Source organism: Ciconia boyciana, chromosome 10, assembly GCF_034638445.1.
Source record: "Ciconia boyciana chromosome 10, ASM3463844v1, whole genome shotgun sequence".
NCBI classification, from domain to species: Eukaryota; Metazoa; Chordata; class Aves; order Ciconiiformes; family Ciconiidae; genus Ciconia; species Ciconia boyciana.
In genome coordinates, this window is record NC_132943.1 from 20203367 (window position 1) to 20222175 (window position 18809).

Sequence of the window (18809 nt, forward strand, 5' to 3'; positions counted from 1 at the left end):
ATAACTGTTGCTATGGTGAAGATATACCTTTTTGCCATACTTTTCATATATCTAAGAATAAAAGAAAAAAGTTAAAGTAATTTGTATTCCTTTGAGATATATTATAACAATGAAATCCACAGGCAAGATGTCTGACATTTTTGTTCCTGTTACCGTCCTTTCTTTGGCTTGGGTCTTTCAGATTGGGTCTCTTAACCCAGTCTGCAATTAATATTTCTACTTGAAAATTACGTTCATACAGGACCTTCCAATGACAGACTTTGGAATGGATTTTTAATTCACAAGTTCTATTAACTCTTTATTGCTTAATTTTAGCAAATTTAAAATCTCCAGAGAGAAAACTGTACTGATTTGCAAACAGTCTTACGGGAAACAGTATCAAGAACTTTAGTGGATTTATTTCCAATGGGAGAAAGATGTGATCTCCACAATCTTTACAAATGCATGACAAGCAATAGATAAAATTCTGGACTTCATTTTGTATGCAATATTTGAAATGAGAGCTACTCCACCTTTGCTACCAGAAAATTTGTCTGAAAACTGTTTTTGCCCTTGTCTATAGAGTTATTTAACTTCTCAAACATCAGGAAGTACTATAACTTACCCTGAATTCACTTAAAGAAATGGAAGACATTTATAAATCTAGAATTATAAAGTTTGAGCTCTTGTCTCTCAGAATCAACTTGGCCTACAGTCAGCCTCAGAGTCCTGATGCTGCATATCGTGACATCTGGATGTTTGTCAAAACCAGCCTCAACTCATGTCAGGACAAGGAACATGTCCCAGGAAAGGTCATCTGAAAGTCTGTTCCAGAAGATGAACAACTTGAACAAAGCACTCTACCATTTTTCAGCTGAAGAGAAATTTGTCCGTTGTCAGGACAGTCTTCTATTGCCGTCATGATCATCTCAGGTCATGACTGGTGATCAGGGAAACTGAGAAGTGCTGCCTTCATAAACATTTTTGAGTGCCTGCTGAAAGCATAGCTTGCTCCAACATCTGCACATTACCAATACATCCCTGAGGACAAAATAGTACAGAAAAAAGCAAAAACTTTTAAGGAAAGTTTAATCATAAAGTCCTTATAACTAATAACTTGAAGTGATAAGAAAGCATAAACTAGTATCTCTAATGTTTTTTCTTGCTCCTTGGTGAAACATCATTGATGATTATAGCACTGTTCAAGTTAACAGAATGTCTAATTATTAGTAGTAGAAAAATTACTTACTTTTTGGATGAGTTTTAATGCATGAAAACTGTATGGAAAACCCACAAATTTACTGTGCATGAAAAAAGAAAAGTAGTTTGACAGCTGTGCAAAATGTCTGTTGGATAGCCTGAAAAGTTCAGATCTAAATATTTTCTAAATGATCTCAGCTGAAAAAATAAAAATTGGTTTGATCAGGAGAAGGAGTTGGTCCTAAAGCTCTGAAAACAAACTGTACTGTTAAAATCTGCAGTGCACTTTGTATAGCAAGGGTCTCTGACCAGGAAAACTATTTATGTATCACATATAGTAATAATGCTTAGTACAGTGAGAGAATTAACATAAACATAAATAACATACACTTTATTTGCTTTTGTTAATCTAAATAATTACATAGTATTCTGATGGTTAGTTGCACTAGAATTCACTTTTAAAAGTGGAAAGTTAGATTTGTAGCTTTTTAGTTATACTTAGAGGAAGTAGTAAAGCACACAGTGCCTACTCAGTGATAAAGATATTTTTTCACAGCATTATAAGGACCTGGATTACTGAGGACCACAGGATTATAAATTTAATTTAGCAACAGTGCCAGATTTTTATAGTAAGATGAGGTCTGGCTACATTACTACAATTTTTCCTTCTGTGAACATCATATACAGTTATGCCCTTCTACAGCATAATATCCAGCAGACCTTAGGTGAAACAAAGAACAAGTGAAAATAGATTCTTTCCATTGGCTTAAAATGGAAATTTTTAAGCCAATTTTTTGGCTTAAAAATAATATTTTGAAACAGATACAGTTATATCAAAGCTTGGCCATTTTCAGAACATGACAGAGACAAGTGTTCCTAAAGGTGCACACACATTTCTTGAGACATTTCTTAAGCTGGTAGAAAGAATTTATCTAAAGTTCCACCAGGATTTGTGTATCTGTAAGTCCTTGATCAGCACCTTGGTACAGTAGATGTCTGTAGACCTGTCAGACCTCAAAATCTGAAACAATGCCAAAGACTTACAATGGCTCCTGAAACCTAGGGTGAGGAAATCCTTATATTCTTCAGCACACATTTGTTTTCCTCCTTCTTCCTCAATTCTACTCATTATGTTTCCCTTCAGATTTCCCACCTATCTTTAAGACCCCCTACTTACAAAATGTACTGTCAGATATGTGTGTAGTATTTGACTAACACCAAGGCAAAATGATGTCTGTGTAGAAACTGATGCAGGAAAACTTCTAGTCCTAGGAAAGGTAGATTACTGGTGGTATTTTAAGTTAAAACATTTTCTCCTCTCAGTAGTACAAAGGTTTGAAATTCTTATTTTTTCTGTGACTATTTTTAATGATAGAAGATTCCTTTAATTCCAAATTCATAGTTTGGGAACTCCTAAGTCTTCACTAGGGAACCTAAAGATACAAACTGGTGAAATTCCATCATTATAGCATGTTCTGGCAATTTTGCTGAAAGGTTCCAGTAGGCTGGATAGTGATGGTGGAGGACATGAACTGTACTGGAGAGAGCTGTTTGAATTACTCTTCTGTCTCAGTGCTGCTTGTGAGAGTTTGGTAAGTTAATGTGTCCTTTGCTATGCTTCCTCTCTGAGTTACGAAGGTTTGGATGATTCTGGAAATGGGGAATAGCAGAAGATACTGAAACCTCCCCCCAGCATCCTGGACTAAAGACTGGGTAACTTTTCCATATGGATCCATGCTCCTTTTTTTTAAATGGACTAAGAAAGGAGCTAGTTTTGAATAACTGAATTTGACACACATTTAAAAAGCCAAGAATTTCAAAGTTGAAGTGAGTATGCAATCCTTCATTTATTCTTTTGTGCCACTTTTAGTACAATGAGATAAGTTAGGGACGGAGTGACAGCGTTATCTCTGAATTTTCTTTGCTCTGTCTGGCTTTGTATCAACTTTAATGCTAATCAGATAATAATGGAAGGACAATACTTGATTTATACTTAAGGAAATAATGCTATACTTAAAAAATAAGAAACAAAGAATTATACACAGACATCTCAGAAGGGATTCAGGGCAAAGGCCAAAGCAGTTCTCCTACAGAGTTTAGAATTCTCTTCTCTTTTACAAGGAATTCAGCTTTCACTGTAATACTATTAATACTTTTTTTTTCAAAGGATGGCTATGGGTATGTGTGACTGCATACAACATTTCAATCAGATTTGGCCTCTGGAAACAGCCTCCCTGGGAGCAACTCCTGGAAACAAGACTCTTCCGTGGAAGCTCCCTGCGGTGACTCCTATGCACTGTGGTAAGAGCAATAACAATAACAATAATAAGAGCGGATGGAAAACTGCAGTGATGGGGTCTCTGATGACCATATACTTTCTGTTAGGGGTTTCATGCTGAAGGTAAGATGTCGGGGACACAAGCTCTTGGTTCAAGCCATATGCTGCTTGCCAAGATATTAGCTGTTTCCTGGTCATTTAACCACCTGACACTCTGGCTGAATATTATAAACTCTTTTCTAATTAAGCCCAAGCAAACTTCATCAGCATAATACTAACAGTTTAACACAGTTAAGTAAGAGCTTCAATTTTTGTCCAGATTCTTACCCTACTTTCTTGCTGGGGACACAGCACGGTGCTGGCTGAGTCATCTGTTCATAAAGTAAGCATGTAAATAAATAAGCTGGGGGAAGGGGAAAAGAATGGGAGAGAGCAGGGGCAGGGGGGTGTTTCCCCATTCTCTTGGTACTGCTTCACCTCATACTTTTAGGCAGGAGAATCAGTTCCTGAAAGATTTCCTTGTCTTCTATATTGCCAGCCATGGCCTCTGGATACCTTGTGTAATAAAGCTATGTTAATATGGTTTGGCTTCTTAGCCTGGATGGAATCTACAAGCACTGCACACTTAAGGTAGCTATACTAATCAAGACTCAATTAGAAGTTTATTAGAGCTCTGGCTTCTGTGCTTACTTCGAGAATAGATCAGTAGATACTTTTGGAAAAGTTTGGTCAAGAAGTATAACTCTTCAAATTAAAATTAAGTACTATATAAGTTTACGTAGTTGACAATATGCTAAAAATGAAACACTGCAAAATGCATTTTTTATCCCACTTGATTGTTACAGTCTGTGCCAACATGGGCAAGTGCATGCAACAATTGTGCAACAAGATTTCATAAGAACCTTCTTTTGTGGCCTTTTAAAATGACATCCACGGAAATAAAAATTCCTTTTGAGTTCCCTGGGCCAGCTGACAAAAGCTTAAGTATCGCTAGCTACCTGAATCTCTGGTTACTAACTTAACAATATAACTCCATTGTAGTTTTTATCATCCTCTAAGCTAGATTCTGTGGGATGATATTCTTGTTTTTGGATCACAGCTAAAAATGCAGAATAAGAATTTGTTTCAGTGAGGTCATCGTTACATTCCCAGTTAGTATGTCCATGCTGCTTTATTTAGCCATATTTTAATTACCCTGGATATGATGGAAAGATTTCATATGCCCTCTCAAAAGAACAAAGGATGGCTATGATTTGTCTATGTAAGAAGTGCAGTTTTAGCCCAACATAATTGTTCTCCTTGGAAAGGATTTCATACCTGATTGCTTCTAGGGCTTCAAGAAAATTATGTGTGAGTGCCCAGAACAGGTCCAGAATTTTGATAGCCTTCAGCTAAGGACTACATGAGTTAAAGTTAAATGCAAAGAATACCTTTTAATGAGAATAATTGGACACTGGAACAGTCCCAAGAAGGTTAAGATTTTAGAGACCACATTAACAAAAAGTTAACCAAGATGCTAGCAAAAGTAATAAAGCTTGAACTCCAGAAAAGTCTTTTCAAAACTTCAAGTTTTCAAGCTCTCAGTGAGCTTACATACTCTCTGCCTGTAACTTTTGCATTTTTCACCTGTGTGTTTGGATTTCACATTGATGTAACAAACTCTAGTGATGCCTCATTCAGCATGGGATAATAGATCTGCACTCAGAACTAGCAGAGCAAAAGAAACTTCTTGCCCCTATGCATTTCCCTTGAAATTATCTAATTCCCACAGAACTACTAGAGGAAAATGAGAAATGGACAAGAAAGGATTGTATTCTGCACTGTTGAAAGAGACAACTGAATGTAGACGGAGCAGCTTGTTGTCCCTCAGTTTTCAGCAAAAGACTAACTTGCCAACCCAGCTGAGAGCTTTGTTTGGAACTGCCAGGCAGGAATACTGCTTATTTTAAGCAGTCATGGAGAGAGTTTCTTGGCTGACTGTCAAGCATCTATGGCAACTGGCTAAGGCTGCACCTGCACCTGTGCAAGGAATATAATCCATTATTCTGAAAGACCTGCAATGAATTTCTTTTGGGTGAGAGCAAGAATAAGCTGCTAGGTAGTGTAAGTGTTAATTTTTGCAGTGGACCTCTTGTGGTATTGCAGTCCTTTCTGGAAACCAGAGAACAAGCTAGTCTCTCAAGTAGCCTTGTACCCTTTAAAATCACATTATGGCAGAGCCCAATGTACTAGCTAAGATCAATTTTTGTTGACACAGGTAAGAAATGGTGGAAATATGTATAGGTGGAGTGAGAATGTCTTGCGTGGAATTGGAAAAGTAGTGGTACTAACTACAGATGCATAACAGAGAGCTGTGTTGATTTTGTTTAACCCCTGATAAAACTCGTGCAGGAAGAGTTACCATGGCAACAAGGTCCAAATCAGGCTAGCAATAACTAAAGGCTGAGATAACACAATCCCATTTTTAGCACTCCAAAAGGGAGAAAATTGCTGATGATCACACTAAAGATGGAAACAATACAATTTCAAGCTGCATAATATGCTAGTAGGTCAGCAGCTGAAAGTAAAGAATGCCAGCAAGAAGACCATTTCATGAGCAACATCCCCCCCCCCCGCCAATAATTACAAATCAATAAGAATTTAGTGAGATGTAAAATATAAAAGTGAGAATTCTGGGTGTCTCTATCCTATTCAAAGTGTAGTTCTGAAATCAAAATATGATTGTTAAAAGTCATCATACAACACATGTTTTTTATCTGTAAGAATACTGTGACCAGAAATGCATTTGCCAGCATTTGCATATGTTCAGGAACTCTGTCTTTTCTACTCCAGTTCTTCTGAGGCACTCTGCAGGATCATCCCCCATAATTTATCATTATAGACTAACTATACTGGATCAAAATATGATGCCCCTCCCTCCTATATGTAAAGTGTTGAAATCAATAGAATATTACTTTACAAGCCAGTAGTAACCTCTAGTACCCTACGACCTCATACAGGATGTAGGATGGGCCACAGAAAAGTGACATTGAAGGTCTATGACTACGAGGTGTCTGCTGCAGCTATGGCAACATATAGAGAATCTGAACAGGGACCAGAGAGGGGCAGTAAGCCAGTGGGACAAAAGTATACTCAGTTCTTGGCAAAGGACTCTCACGATTGCATCTTCTCCTCAGATGGACTTCCAATGTACCACACTTCTGTCTAACTTGGACATTTCCAGATACTATACAGCCATTACCAGGACTAAGGAGCTTGTTGCCAGTCTTGTCTCTTCTTCCCCAATGGCGCAAGTTTTTTTTCAAAGGCAAAACTGTAGGAAATTATATTCTTTCAAAGTAATGCAAATAAATGCCTCCAAGAGTATGTTCAGTGTAATCTACTGGGCAAGAACCATAAAAGCCTAGGGGTCTTGGTATGACATTGACACCTGAGGAGCCTATTTGTAATTCTGCAGCAGGCACAGCATGGAAGATCACTTCCATCTTGTCTAGGTGGCAGCATATGTTTTCTCATAAGAAATGTGAAGGTTATTCAGGCAAAGCGCCTCTGTCAACAGATTCTTTGTGAAGAGCAGATTGAATATTTCATGGGGACATTTTCCTGACAGATTTGTTGTCAGTCTTGGCTTCCTGCCCTAAAGACGCTTCTTTGATCGAACGGCAATGTCATTGTTCTGAGTAGCCACACTCTGGATTAAAGTCTTCCTTCATCAAGCATTATACCTGCTATGTGCATTTATAAAGTATTCCCATTTATTATCAGCTACTCTGCAACTCTAAAATTAGCATTATGCTGCATTTAGGATGAGGGTTTAACTGTGGAGTATGAAAGACAGGCATATGATAAACAGTAATTTGTCAGACAAACCATTGGACCATAAAAGTGTGATGTTATTCAAGGAATTGTGCTTTCCTTACATAAAAATGAAAATCCTGCGAGTATCAGTTTAGCTGTCTTCATGACTGTTGCTGTCTGACCACAGCTACTGCCTACAGTTCCTGGTATTTAGCAGTACCAAACACTGGTGACATAGTTTAATATTTCACTGAATTTTCCTTCATTAAGATTACTCCCAAAAGCCTCCAAGGTGAACATAAGCCCAGAAAATGTTACCTGAACTCCTACCAGGACAACCATTTACACATTACCATACGAATCAAAATCTGACTATGGTGAATCTATTGTGTCCTGAAAACAAAATATTTTAATTTCAGGGAGAAACACAACCTAGCATCAAATTCAACAAAGCACTTTGCTGAGGATCTAAAATCAACACTGCTAATAAATAATCCAATAGACTAGCTTCACCAAACAGTTTAAAACATGGTGTCTCAGAAAATAGATACTGTTTAAGAGATAATATACATATATATATATCTGAAGGACAATAAAGTAGCTTAGTGTTTGAACAGCTCTGCACTGGTAGGTGTGAAGTCACGGAAGGGTGAAACTGATATCCTCTAGTCACGTATAACCATATAAGGGACAATGTACAGACTGTTTTTGCTGCTCAGCTGGATTCTCAAGAGCTGCTACAGTAACAGCCAACATGGGACCCTAATGTACCCAGGATTACCAAGTGAAATACTAATGAATAATGAAGCAGTGCTGTCTAATGTAAGAAATGAAGTTAATTACCTTTCTCTATTTCACTTTGAAAGGACAATTTCCGTCTTCGTAGTTTGCAGTTATCTCCATCCGTATCATTAGTAGTTTGTGATCTTATTATGAGCTCAGACTTGATTAATGAAATATGAAACATAATGACAGATTAGTCCCATCTAAAGAGAGCAGGTTTTCAATAGGTGATTGACTGTTAATCATGTTCAAGCTTTAAGAAAAGCAATATTGCACAAGTCAGTTTGCATCAACCTCTCCATCCCCAACTAATGGTATTGCTTGATGTTAACGTTAAAAAGTTCATGCAGATTGAGCAAAACCAACAATGTCACCACCTGATGGTGAAACAAAAGTATGCTGATAATAAGTTTACATGGAAAGACATGTGTTCATGTGTTGTCAGCTTCCTGAACTTGCACAGATGTGGTGTAAGTAATCTTAAATAAATTAATGAAAAAAATTTAAATAACCTTTAACAGAGAATGTATACTATTGCAAGAAGTAATGTGGTAACTGATTGTAATTAGATTTATATTTAACTACATGGTAAAGATTACAAAGGTTACATTTTACAACAATAAATAAAGGCTGACAAACACCAGACATTTCATCCCTCGTTATTTTATCTTTCTAGACTCTCCCTTCCTCTCTATCGGATTCATTTCATTCAGATACTTATTTCCATAGCAGAACACAATGTTGTCTTTTTCTATCCATCTTATAGAACATGGATATGCTTTTTTGCCATAATAAATACAAGTTGCATTTAACTCTTCTTTCTACTTATTTAAAACTGAGAAATTTACAAATAAGCAACTATAACACCAGTTACGCTCTTTATGTACGTACCCATGGCATTGGCTTCAGCCTACTTTCCTTCCCTGTGCTTGTGAGGTTTCCCATACCACTCAAGTAAGCAGATTTGCATGTGGGAGAAGGGCAGAGGGAAAGAAGTGGGAAGTGTTTACATTTTTCTCTATTCCCTTCATTGTAAACCTAGTGGGTAAGGTGCTTCAGTGGTGGCCCACTGGTAGAATAACTGCAGGAAGAAAAAGGCACTTTTACATAAATAGGAGGACAGGAGCAGAAGTTGAGGCAGAAGCACCTATTATTCAGATAACAAATCTGGATCTGAGTGATGTTTTGAAGATCAGAATGTGCTCTTCACTTCTTTTGGGGAATAATTTTCTGGATTGCAATAGACAGTGGAAGGCAAGTGGAATTGCTAGAGAAAACTGAGATTTTGCAAGCTCAGAGGCATGGGCAAACCTGTCCTCCCTTCCCTGTCTCTGTGAAGTCTAGCAATTTTTTCTCAGTGGCTGTTACAGCAGTAAGAAATAACAACTGAAAAATTTCTAAGGAACATGAGCAGTGAGGACTTTCATTGTATATTCTACACCACAACACAGAGGATGGAATTTTGTTTCAATTTTCTCAGATCTAAGGAAAAAATAATGATAAAACATTGATGACAGTGTAATTGCAGGAAATAATTGCTCAGACTAAAATAGTTAATGTGAATTTATCCTCAAGGAATTTTTCAAATATGTGGACTTTCAGTTTTAACTTAAATTTATCACTAGACTATAAATTCATTGTATTGTATTTCACATGTAATTAATAATGATGACCTTTGCAATAAACACAAAAGGATGACTTTTAAAATAAAGAATAGAATTGGTATTTTATTTTCAGAATGATCTTTTATTAAAAAAAAGGCTCAGCATAAAAAGAAGTGACATTTCTTGTCAGAAGTTATATTTGTTTTAATTTTTTAAACTAAAGTTCCACATGTGATTAGCAAAGATGTCCCTATCTTTTACAGCCCAAAACTTAGCGTTCTTTGTCTCCTAGTTTCTCAGAAGGCCTTTGAGACCAAATTATGTTAGTTCCTTCTCACTGAACCTCTGTTTTTCCTTAAAAGTATAGTCAGAAACCTCAAAACGGCAGTATCTCAGAAATAATGAAATGTAAACTAGTCATTCTACAGGCAGTGTAGCCCATGTTTTGTGGCCAGTGCTGGTGTACCCTGCAACTTTCTAGGGAAAACTTTAGCCCCAGTAGCAAGAGCTGGGCAGTAGCCTTGCCCCTCTCCCCTTCTGGCCTAACCTCCCCTTTCTTTCCCAGTTCAGGCTGTCTCCAGCAGTCTGAGATAAGGAAACATGAGTAATTTTTCTGCTTTCTTGAAGATGCAATCTGGGCAAAAGGGGACACTTAGGAGAGTCACTGTGGGAAACAGAGTCCAAGGAATCCCTGCAAATCTGAAGACTGAGTGAAATTTGAAAAGTCCCTTGTATGCTTTTAGTCTCCTAGGAGGTAGGGTGCACTCCAAGATAAGAGAATTAACAATTCATGTTTGAAAGGCAATTAAATATTTTCTATTGTTAGACACAGAATGAATCCAGATAATCTGATTTATCTTCATTTTACGGCTGTACAATTATATTTAGTGTCAAAAGTTCCCCTTCTGGTGACACAGGCTATAATCACCTGAAAAAAACATCTTTTCCATGGCTTTAACAAAACATCCAAAATCCCCCTGGCTGAAACTTTAATACCATTTAAATATAGAAACAAATCCTGTTAGATTAACATCATCTGAATCATTTCATTGACTTCTGCTGAGTTTAACTGACTTCAGTAGGAACAATCAGGTGAGTATATTTTTTTTTAAATAGGATTTGGCCTCAGGCTTTTAGCTTTTAATTTTGCTAACCTTGGTTTTTCAATTGCTATTTTCAAGTTTTGTAACTGTGGGACAGATTCGGCCCAATAGTAAGAAAAAAAAATCACTTATTATATGTACCTTTGCAGTTTCATCTCTCAGATTAAAAGTCAGTTCTAGATTGGTGAGGAAGAGATCAGAAAATTCAGGGTACATGTCCAAAACTTCTAGTAGATCTTCTCGCTGGATCTTATGCAAGTCACAGTAAGTTAAAGCTCTCACATCTGCATTTGACTTTCCTGGTTTTGCATAAAGATGTACCATCTCTCCAAAAATATCATTTTTCCCTGCAGAAAGAAAAGTAGATCGAGATTATTATTTTAAAGAGGAATAAGCCATTAAATTGAATGATGTATTTCTTTACAATAATGGTGTAGAATACTTGATTTTACATGAAGTGATACAATCAGATTACCATTGCACACATGTTGTTGTAAATCAAAAGTATTATTATTAAATATTAAAAGTAAAATTATTTTAAAAAATGAAATTACATAGACATGTAACTGGACTAAGTGAAAAGAAAATCTAGTTTCATCACAGTTTTTCTTCAGTTCCATCAAAACAGCATGACTAGAGGAGGTTCCTTTGTCCTTTCTCATAAAAAAATTATTTGCTGATTTAAATCATATTCTTATGATGAAAAAGATGTAATTTCTGTTGTTCGGTAGAGTCTAGGACCTGTCTGGCCTGGAATCTCATTTTGTTAAGAATTACATGAAGAAACAGACCATACTTGAAATATATTTTAGTAGAAAATTACTTAGGTTTTATATTTTTCAGAGGAAATGCAAAACTTCCAAGATGCAGAAGTTGTTTTGAAGAAGCTCTTTAAACATAGCTGCTTCTATTTTGATACTATTACAATTCTTTCCATCAATGTTGACACATTCACAGTACCTATTTGCTAAAATTGTCATCTCTATTTAATTGCTCGTTTTCCCCAAATCTGCACCTAACCTTCATAAATGCAGAGCAGCCGTAGCCATAGACCTGTGCAAAATATGCTCTAACTAAGGGTTGCAGGGCTTACCTGCAAAATGGGGTGTGAAGGAGAACTGGGAAAACACTTGTGGTAAAGAATAGTGGTCATAGCAACTGAGAAACAATAGACTGGTAAAAAAGAATACAGGGATGATTTTGCCTCTCTGTTAAACATTTGTGGCTTTTATATTAGGTTACTGCAAGTAGTTCTGGTTTCTCCATTTTCTACAAAGGAAGCTTAAAACTGGGTAAGCAAGCAGCTAAAAGATGCAAAAAATAATTTAAGGGCTGATTTACAGTGAGGATCTTAAAGAGCACAGTTGTTTAGTTTATCAACAGGAAGATTAAGAGGTAACCTGATTATATTGCATATATCCTTATAGAGAGGAAAAATTACTTGGCACTAAATGCCTTTAGAATATAATAAGGAATGCCTAGCAAGAACCAATGGAAAGAAACTGAAGCAAGATAATTTTATACTGGAAATAAAGCACACACTTTTAACAAAAACTGCCAAGAAAAGTGATCCCTTTTTCATCTCGTTATGCCTTCAGATCAAAACCTGTTGCTTTTCTTTCATCAAACACAGTTCATTACACACAACAGTTAAAGGTATGAAATGTAACAGGAGTTGGTGATGTAACAGAGGTTAGCCAATATAATCTAATAGTCCTTCTGGCCTTAATGTTTATGAATGCAGAGGTCCCTATTCAAGGCATATAATACCTTCTCTGCAATATGACTATTGACACAATTGCAGTATTTTATATCTTGTCTGCAAAGCTGAAAGAGGTGGTAGATTCTATGAGGTCCACAGCCACCGTATTTTCTAAGGTTTTGGCACAGAATTACTGTTGTCAGGTCAGTACTGATCAGACCTTGCTCAGCAGCATCAGACCGTGCTGACAAGTTGAGGAAAAATGGGGGCCGAAACCAACATTTCTCAGAACTTTTTGACTTCTGTGATGAAGTTGCAATACTTGTTAAGGGTGGAAACTTCATCCATGCTACCTCTGTTGGACTGAAGTCTTTTCAACCCCAGAGGACAAAGCATTGAGTGTTTTTTATGTCCATTTCTATGTGTAGGTTTGTCAGAAAGAGGAATTAACTAAAAATGTTTGGCTAAGTGTTGATAATCTTTGTTAGGTTTCTGTGTGATTTCGTTGCAGGGTAATTTTCATTTGTATCACCTTCTATTCTTTTTTTAGCAGATTCTTCAACATACCAGAGACTCATTGATTGGAGCCAGCTATCAGGCAGGCTCCTGCCTCATGGATCGTGCAACAGATGTGGGCCCACAGAGCAGTTCCTTTCGGCTGCAGTTGTGCACAGCTGCCTCTCTTTCTGTCTGGACCACCATTCCCTGGGAGAGCAGGGCTCCAACCTGCGGCCCCTGGTGTGAGGAGCTGTAGGCTGGAAGAGATGTAGTGGCATTGCTCCGCAAATACTTGGGTTTCTGCTGCAGTGTGAGAGCACAGAGGTCTGATGTGCATAATATGCAAAACTTGACCAGTCTGCCTCTTTGGTCCAGGAAGAAATTAATGACTTCATAAACTTGTCAGTTTTTCTTGATTGTGAGTGCTATAGAAATTTACATGTTTTTGATGTAAGAGATGAAATTCTTGATGAACCACACTGTTCATAATCAGGGGAAGACGCTCACACAGGTAAGTAAAAACCTCACAATGTTATACTTGCATGCTCCCTACTTTGCTTGTGTCTAAAGCTGGCCCAGCTGATGAGGTGCAAGAGCATGAGATGACAAATTATCTTGATAACACCATCTAAACCTAGGGAAGGATTGCTGTAGGCACACCTTTGTACTTCTGCTCACATACCCACCCTGCAAAGTACTAGCAGAATAATCAGTCACAAGTGGATTAATAGCAACATACTGCTACCAGTCCACATTTTGCTTCAGCTACTTTTCTGGCTGTAAGTTCCTACAGTGGATGATAAACAGAAAGGAAAACACATGAATGATGTTACAGCTGGTGTAGGTTTCCGTACAGCAAATCCTTACTCATCTTCTACTCAATTATTCTTTGCGCTCTTATTACCTGATATTAAATGGGAGAAAAAAATCAGTAGTCTTGTTTAGGTAGGGTTTTAGTTATTTTACTTTGAAAATTGCTGTAGCTAAGAAGTCTTATTGGTTCCACATAAGAGCCATCACCAGCTGCAGGTGAGCTCCCAGCTGGATTGAACATTGCTCTCAGCCATCTTCACTAGGAAAGAAAACAAGTAACTCGCCATGCTATACAAACAAGAACATGTTGATAAGAAATATAGAGGAAACACTGGTGTTATTACACTGAAGTATCAATCTAGATCAGATTAATCTGTTAGTCTCTTCTATATGCTCAGTGGGCAGAAACAGACATTTCTGAAAACCTCTAGAAGGCATTTTGAATGCCTAAAGTAGATATATGTTTTTCTCCAGCTAGCGTATAGGGGGTCTATGTGTCTCAGTACCCTCATACACTGTTCAAAAAAAGGGTGTCCTTGACTTTGGTTCTTGCAGCATAATCGGAACTGGAGTAATTTGATATCTGCTTGCCTCAACTTGCAGTTTACCCCTTACCTATGGGTAAATCTGACTCACTCCTGCTCTTATATTCTAGATATCCAAGGACATGGGCTGTTTGGTGCACATGAATTATTGCAGTAATATAGACTTTGCTCCTTAAACAAATTATTTCTCTGCTTGATTTTAAATAACAGTGAGTAAAACATTTAGAAATTTCCTTCCCCAGGAACAACAATGGATATTTCTTTTCAATCCTCTGACCCTTTTAACATGCCTTGTAGTAATCTACTTACCGAGAATGGCTACAACAATGTCACTCTTAAGGATTTCAATAGAGCCTCTTGACACAAAGTAAAGAGCGGTGAGAACATCTCCACAGTGCACTAAAGTGTCTCCAGGAGGTGCATGTGTTGTCTTAAATTTCATAGCCAAAGCTCGAAGACAGCCTTTACTGGCTCCCCGGAAAGCTTTGCAATTCTGCAGCAAATTTTGGTTGAGGTGCAGACAAATGTCAGCTTGTAAGCACTCTGGAAAGCCCTTCAGGACCTGGAAAGACAAGCATAAGGATTTCATGTGAATGCTGTGAAAGTTGCTTTATATAATTTTTATGTTTTCTTCCTGGACAGAAAGAAAGAAGTGCCATACTAATAGAGGTGGCCCTAAGAGCTGCCAGAGTATTACAATTCGACAAGTGCATAGTGGAATCAATATTGCAAAGCTTATACAATGTGAATACTAATGTGCATACTAATGCATGTAGTGGTTACAAAATTCATTATTAAGATTTCCTTTATTGTAAGAAATGGTATCAAGGTATATGAATGAATATACTGTGGTAAAATAACAAGTAAGACAGCTAAAAGGAGAGTCTTGATTGAATTTCACCTATTTGGACTAATATGTCCATTTCCTTTTTATCAATTATAAAAGTACTGCATTTAATATAAGAGAGGTTTTTGCTGAAATAACCATGACATTTGTAAAATTAGAGCTATCCGAACAAAATCAGATGTTTTTCAGAGAGAGGGCATTTTAATGGGATTTTCATGTTAAATATATTCTGCTTGCAAGGGTAGAAAGATTTTTATCAGAAAAAGCAACACGTGCCACTGAAACAAAGATGTTATGCAGATTTGCATAGGCAGATGATTAGTTCAGCAAACCACAGGGCTAGTTGCTATGGTCCTTGCTCATCTCTTACTCAGAACAATGGGAGTTTGCCTGAAGTAGAACCATGTGATTCCTCTTGGGTACCATGGTAACGTGTTAATTTTGTTTAGAAGAAAAAAAGTGAGCTACTTACAACATGGTCATTATATGTGAGCTTTTCTAAATTGTCTAGGATCATATTTCCTCTGCTTCTTTTAGAATCAATAAACATTTCTGCTACTGACTTCTATGGAAGTATGGCCCACCTTGTGGCTCTGCCCACTGTGTTAAGGAATGGGCCTGACACATTATTATGCACCACCCTCGCTTTCCGTTAAATCATGTTATCTGCTGTCAACGATGTTAATGGGTCATATGCTTCCCCTGGTACAGGCTACGTCTGTTGCATATTTCTAAGGACAAAACATGAACTGATGCTACTGGTCTTATGAATATGTGAACAGGATGTGTCTTTTTGTTATTAGAGCAGTCTATTAATTAATTCCTGTTTATCCTCTGCACTATTTTTCTACAAACACATAAATATCCCTGCACAGAAAAAAATATACAAAATGCATTCGCTTGTTGCTATATTAATTCTTACTTCAGCACAATAAAGGTCTGTGCACTCACTCTTATTGCATAAAGATATTCACAACTCATATCCCTTGCTAACGAAGAAGATGAACACGTTTCTGATATGAGGCTTCTGTCCACACAAGCCAAGCTATGATTTACAAATGAAATGTTAGTACCTTCAACTGAGTTGAAATGTGTCTATGATTGCTAATGGAAATCAATGCTGTGAAATAACAAACAGAATGTTTTAACACACATATATACAAAAGTTTTATGAGCTATAGGGCATTACCACATGAAATTTATACATCCTCAGAAAAAGCCAGCATTCAACAATAAGCAAAAGAAAACATGATGAATGAAAAGCTTCTGTGGTGCCACTCTGTTTTCAGTATCTATCATACCACTAGAAATAGCTTAGTATGCAATTACTCTTTTTATTTTAATGTAATTATATTGAAATAAAAATATTGTGGGTTGTATCAACTTATTTACTGAATGATACTGAGAAACTGGTAACCAAATACGTCCGGTTAATGATACAGGTGGAGAAAAATTGCAGATGTTTATTTTGAAATTGTTCTCTAGTCATGTGAGTAAAAAAGACCTATTTTGAATTAATTCTTTTCCTATATGTCTATCTGAATATAATTTAGAAGAGCTCCATTTTTTATAGGATGCAAAACAGGAAATATATTTTCAATTCAGAGGTACTTAGAAGAAAAGATATTTGAATTGTTAGAAAGTTAAAAGCACAGCCTTAGGATAAATTGTATTTATTTTTCACATCAGCTTCTGTTTATCTCATTTATCAAGGGATTGTACTTTACCATTAAGCAAAAACCATGCAGACCATGTGTGTTGGTTTATATTTCTGAAGATACTTTGGGGATTTCTTTAAAGAAACAATTATTTTGGTCATTAATTTGTACTTAATATGAAACTGTTCTAAAATCATTGCATATTAGTTAATAGTTATTTATATGCCAATAACGTCTGAAAGATACTAGCCTCTGTTCAAGTATCTGCGATTAAAAAGTCCCTGCCCCATGGAGCTTACACTCTAAAATAGTTGTTATACATCAGAGAAGAAGAACATTTACTCTTTAATACAATTGTCAAATGTCTAGAAGGAAGACAGGTGCCCAGATAACATTGATTTCCAATGGAGTTTTGGAGATTACTCCACTAACACAAGTTTAGAAGTGCAAGAAAGAAGCTGATTTCAAGACAGTTTTGTTAAAACATTGCTATATAGTACATTACTAAAAGGAGCTTACCATATCATGCACACTGTATGTAGTGAGGTAATCCAAGTGCAGTAGCTGACACTATACAGAATCTGATGTTTCCAAACTAAGTTTTATGTTGTGCAGTACGGACAACATCTTGCCAACCCAAGCCTCCATGTACATTTCTAATATTCAGATTTTCATTACTTTGAGAAAATATTTCTTATTCATCAATTTTTAGCTTGTGTTAATAAGGAAGTATCTGATTCTCACAGATATTTTGGATTGTCTGTGTGGAGCAGGAACAATTGTATTGAAAATCATGTTCTTATAATGTAGCAATCGACATCAATACTTTATGTGTACACATACTGACAACTCTAAATATTAGAAAATCATCCATGCAGGCTTCAAAATAATGAGATTACCTTAAAAATAATAAAACTCTAAATATTGCATTTCATTTCTTTTGTTGTGAGCTTTTGGAGTCTTTAAACACATTTAAGTCACACTCCAATGTGACAACAAAAATTAAAAATACACTTTTCTAAACAACTAAAAGCCAGCATAATCTTGCAATTATATGAATGCAGGACTAGGTGATGCAAAAATAAAATAATTTTGAAAATGATAACGCTAGAATTGCTCTTTAAATAGCATTATTCTCAATGACAAATCCAAAATTAATAAATCATTTGAATACAGGTTTGGGTTTCAATTGCTCCATTCTTTCCTGACATATTTCTATTGTTACACTCAGTATCTCCTCAATAGTGATTCCACTGGGCCCTGGTGAGAAAAATCTTGGATTCTCGTGGTTAGAATCATAGTTAGAATCAGAAGTCATCCATAATTCAAGAGACACAGATCTTCTAAAAAAGAAATGTAACAAGATATAAAATCAGCCTCAATGCTCCCCCCCCAAAAAAAAAAAAAAAGAAAAAAGGAAAAGGAAAACAGTTATAATGCTGTGACCATAGGATCCAGTTGTCTCTCCTTGATAGTTATCAAGTCCAAGTTCAGTCATCTCTTCCTGTCTGGAATAAAACTTATTCCACATCAAATAACATTGGTTTATCTACTTGGCATGCTTAGAGAGGAGGAAAGCGTCATTCAGTGAGAAGTAAGACATTTTATGTGGAATAAGTGATCAAAGCTGATGAAGGAATAAGTGAGGATAGTAGGCACACAATTCACATTCTATACCGACAGAATTACAGAATGGTTGAGATTGGAAGGGATCTCTGGAGGTCATCTTGTCCAACTTCCCTGCTCAAGCAGGGCTACCTAGAGCTGGTAGCCTAGGATGATGTCTAGATGCCTTTTCAAAATCTCCAAGGACGGAGACTCCACAACCTCTATGGGCAACTTGTGCCAGTGCTCAGTCATCCTCACAGTAAAAAAGTGCTTCCTGATGTTTGGATGGAACCTCCTGTTTCAGTTTGTGCCCATTGCCTCTGGACCTGTCACTGGGCACCACTGGAAAGAGCCTGGTTCCGTCTTCTTTACACCATCCCTTCAGGTTTTTGT

At 36.7% G+C, this 18809-nt stretch overlaps 1 protein-coding gene across 1 annotated transcript in view; it reads right to left on the reverse strand.

Moving 5' to 3' along the window:
* The window catches only part of KCNH7 (potassium voltage-gated channel subfamily H member 7), a 237926-nt gene that overhangs the window by 15275 nt on the left and 203842 nt on the right, over positions 1-18809 (reverse strand). Inside the window, exons 10-12 of the mRNA XM_072874303.1 lie at positions 14613-14865; positions 10887-11092; positions 8099-8198 (exon numbers count right to left, since the gene is read on the reverse strand). Coding sequence (XP_072730404.1) covers positions 8099-8198; positions 10887-11092; positions 14613-14865 — 559 coding nt within the window. The remainder of the gene's footprint in view (positions 1-8098; positions 8199-10886; positions 11093-14612; positions 14866-18809) is intronic.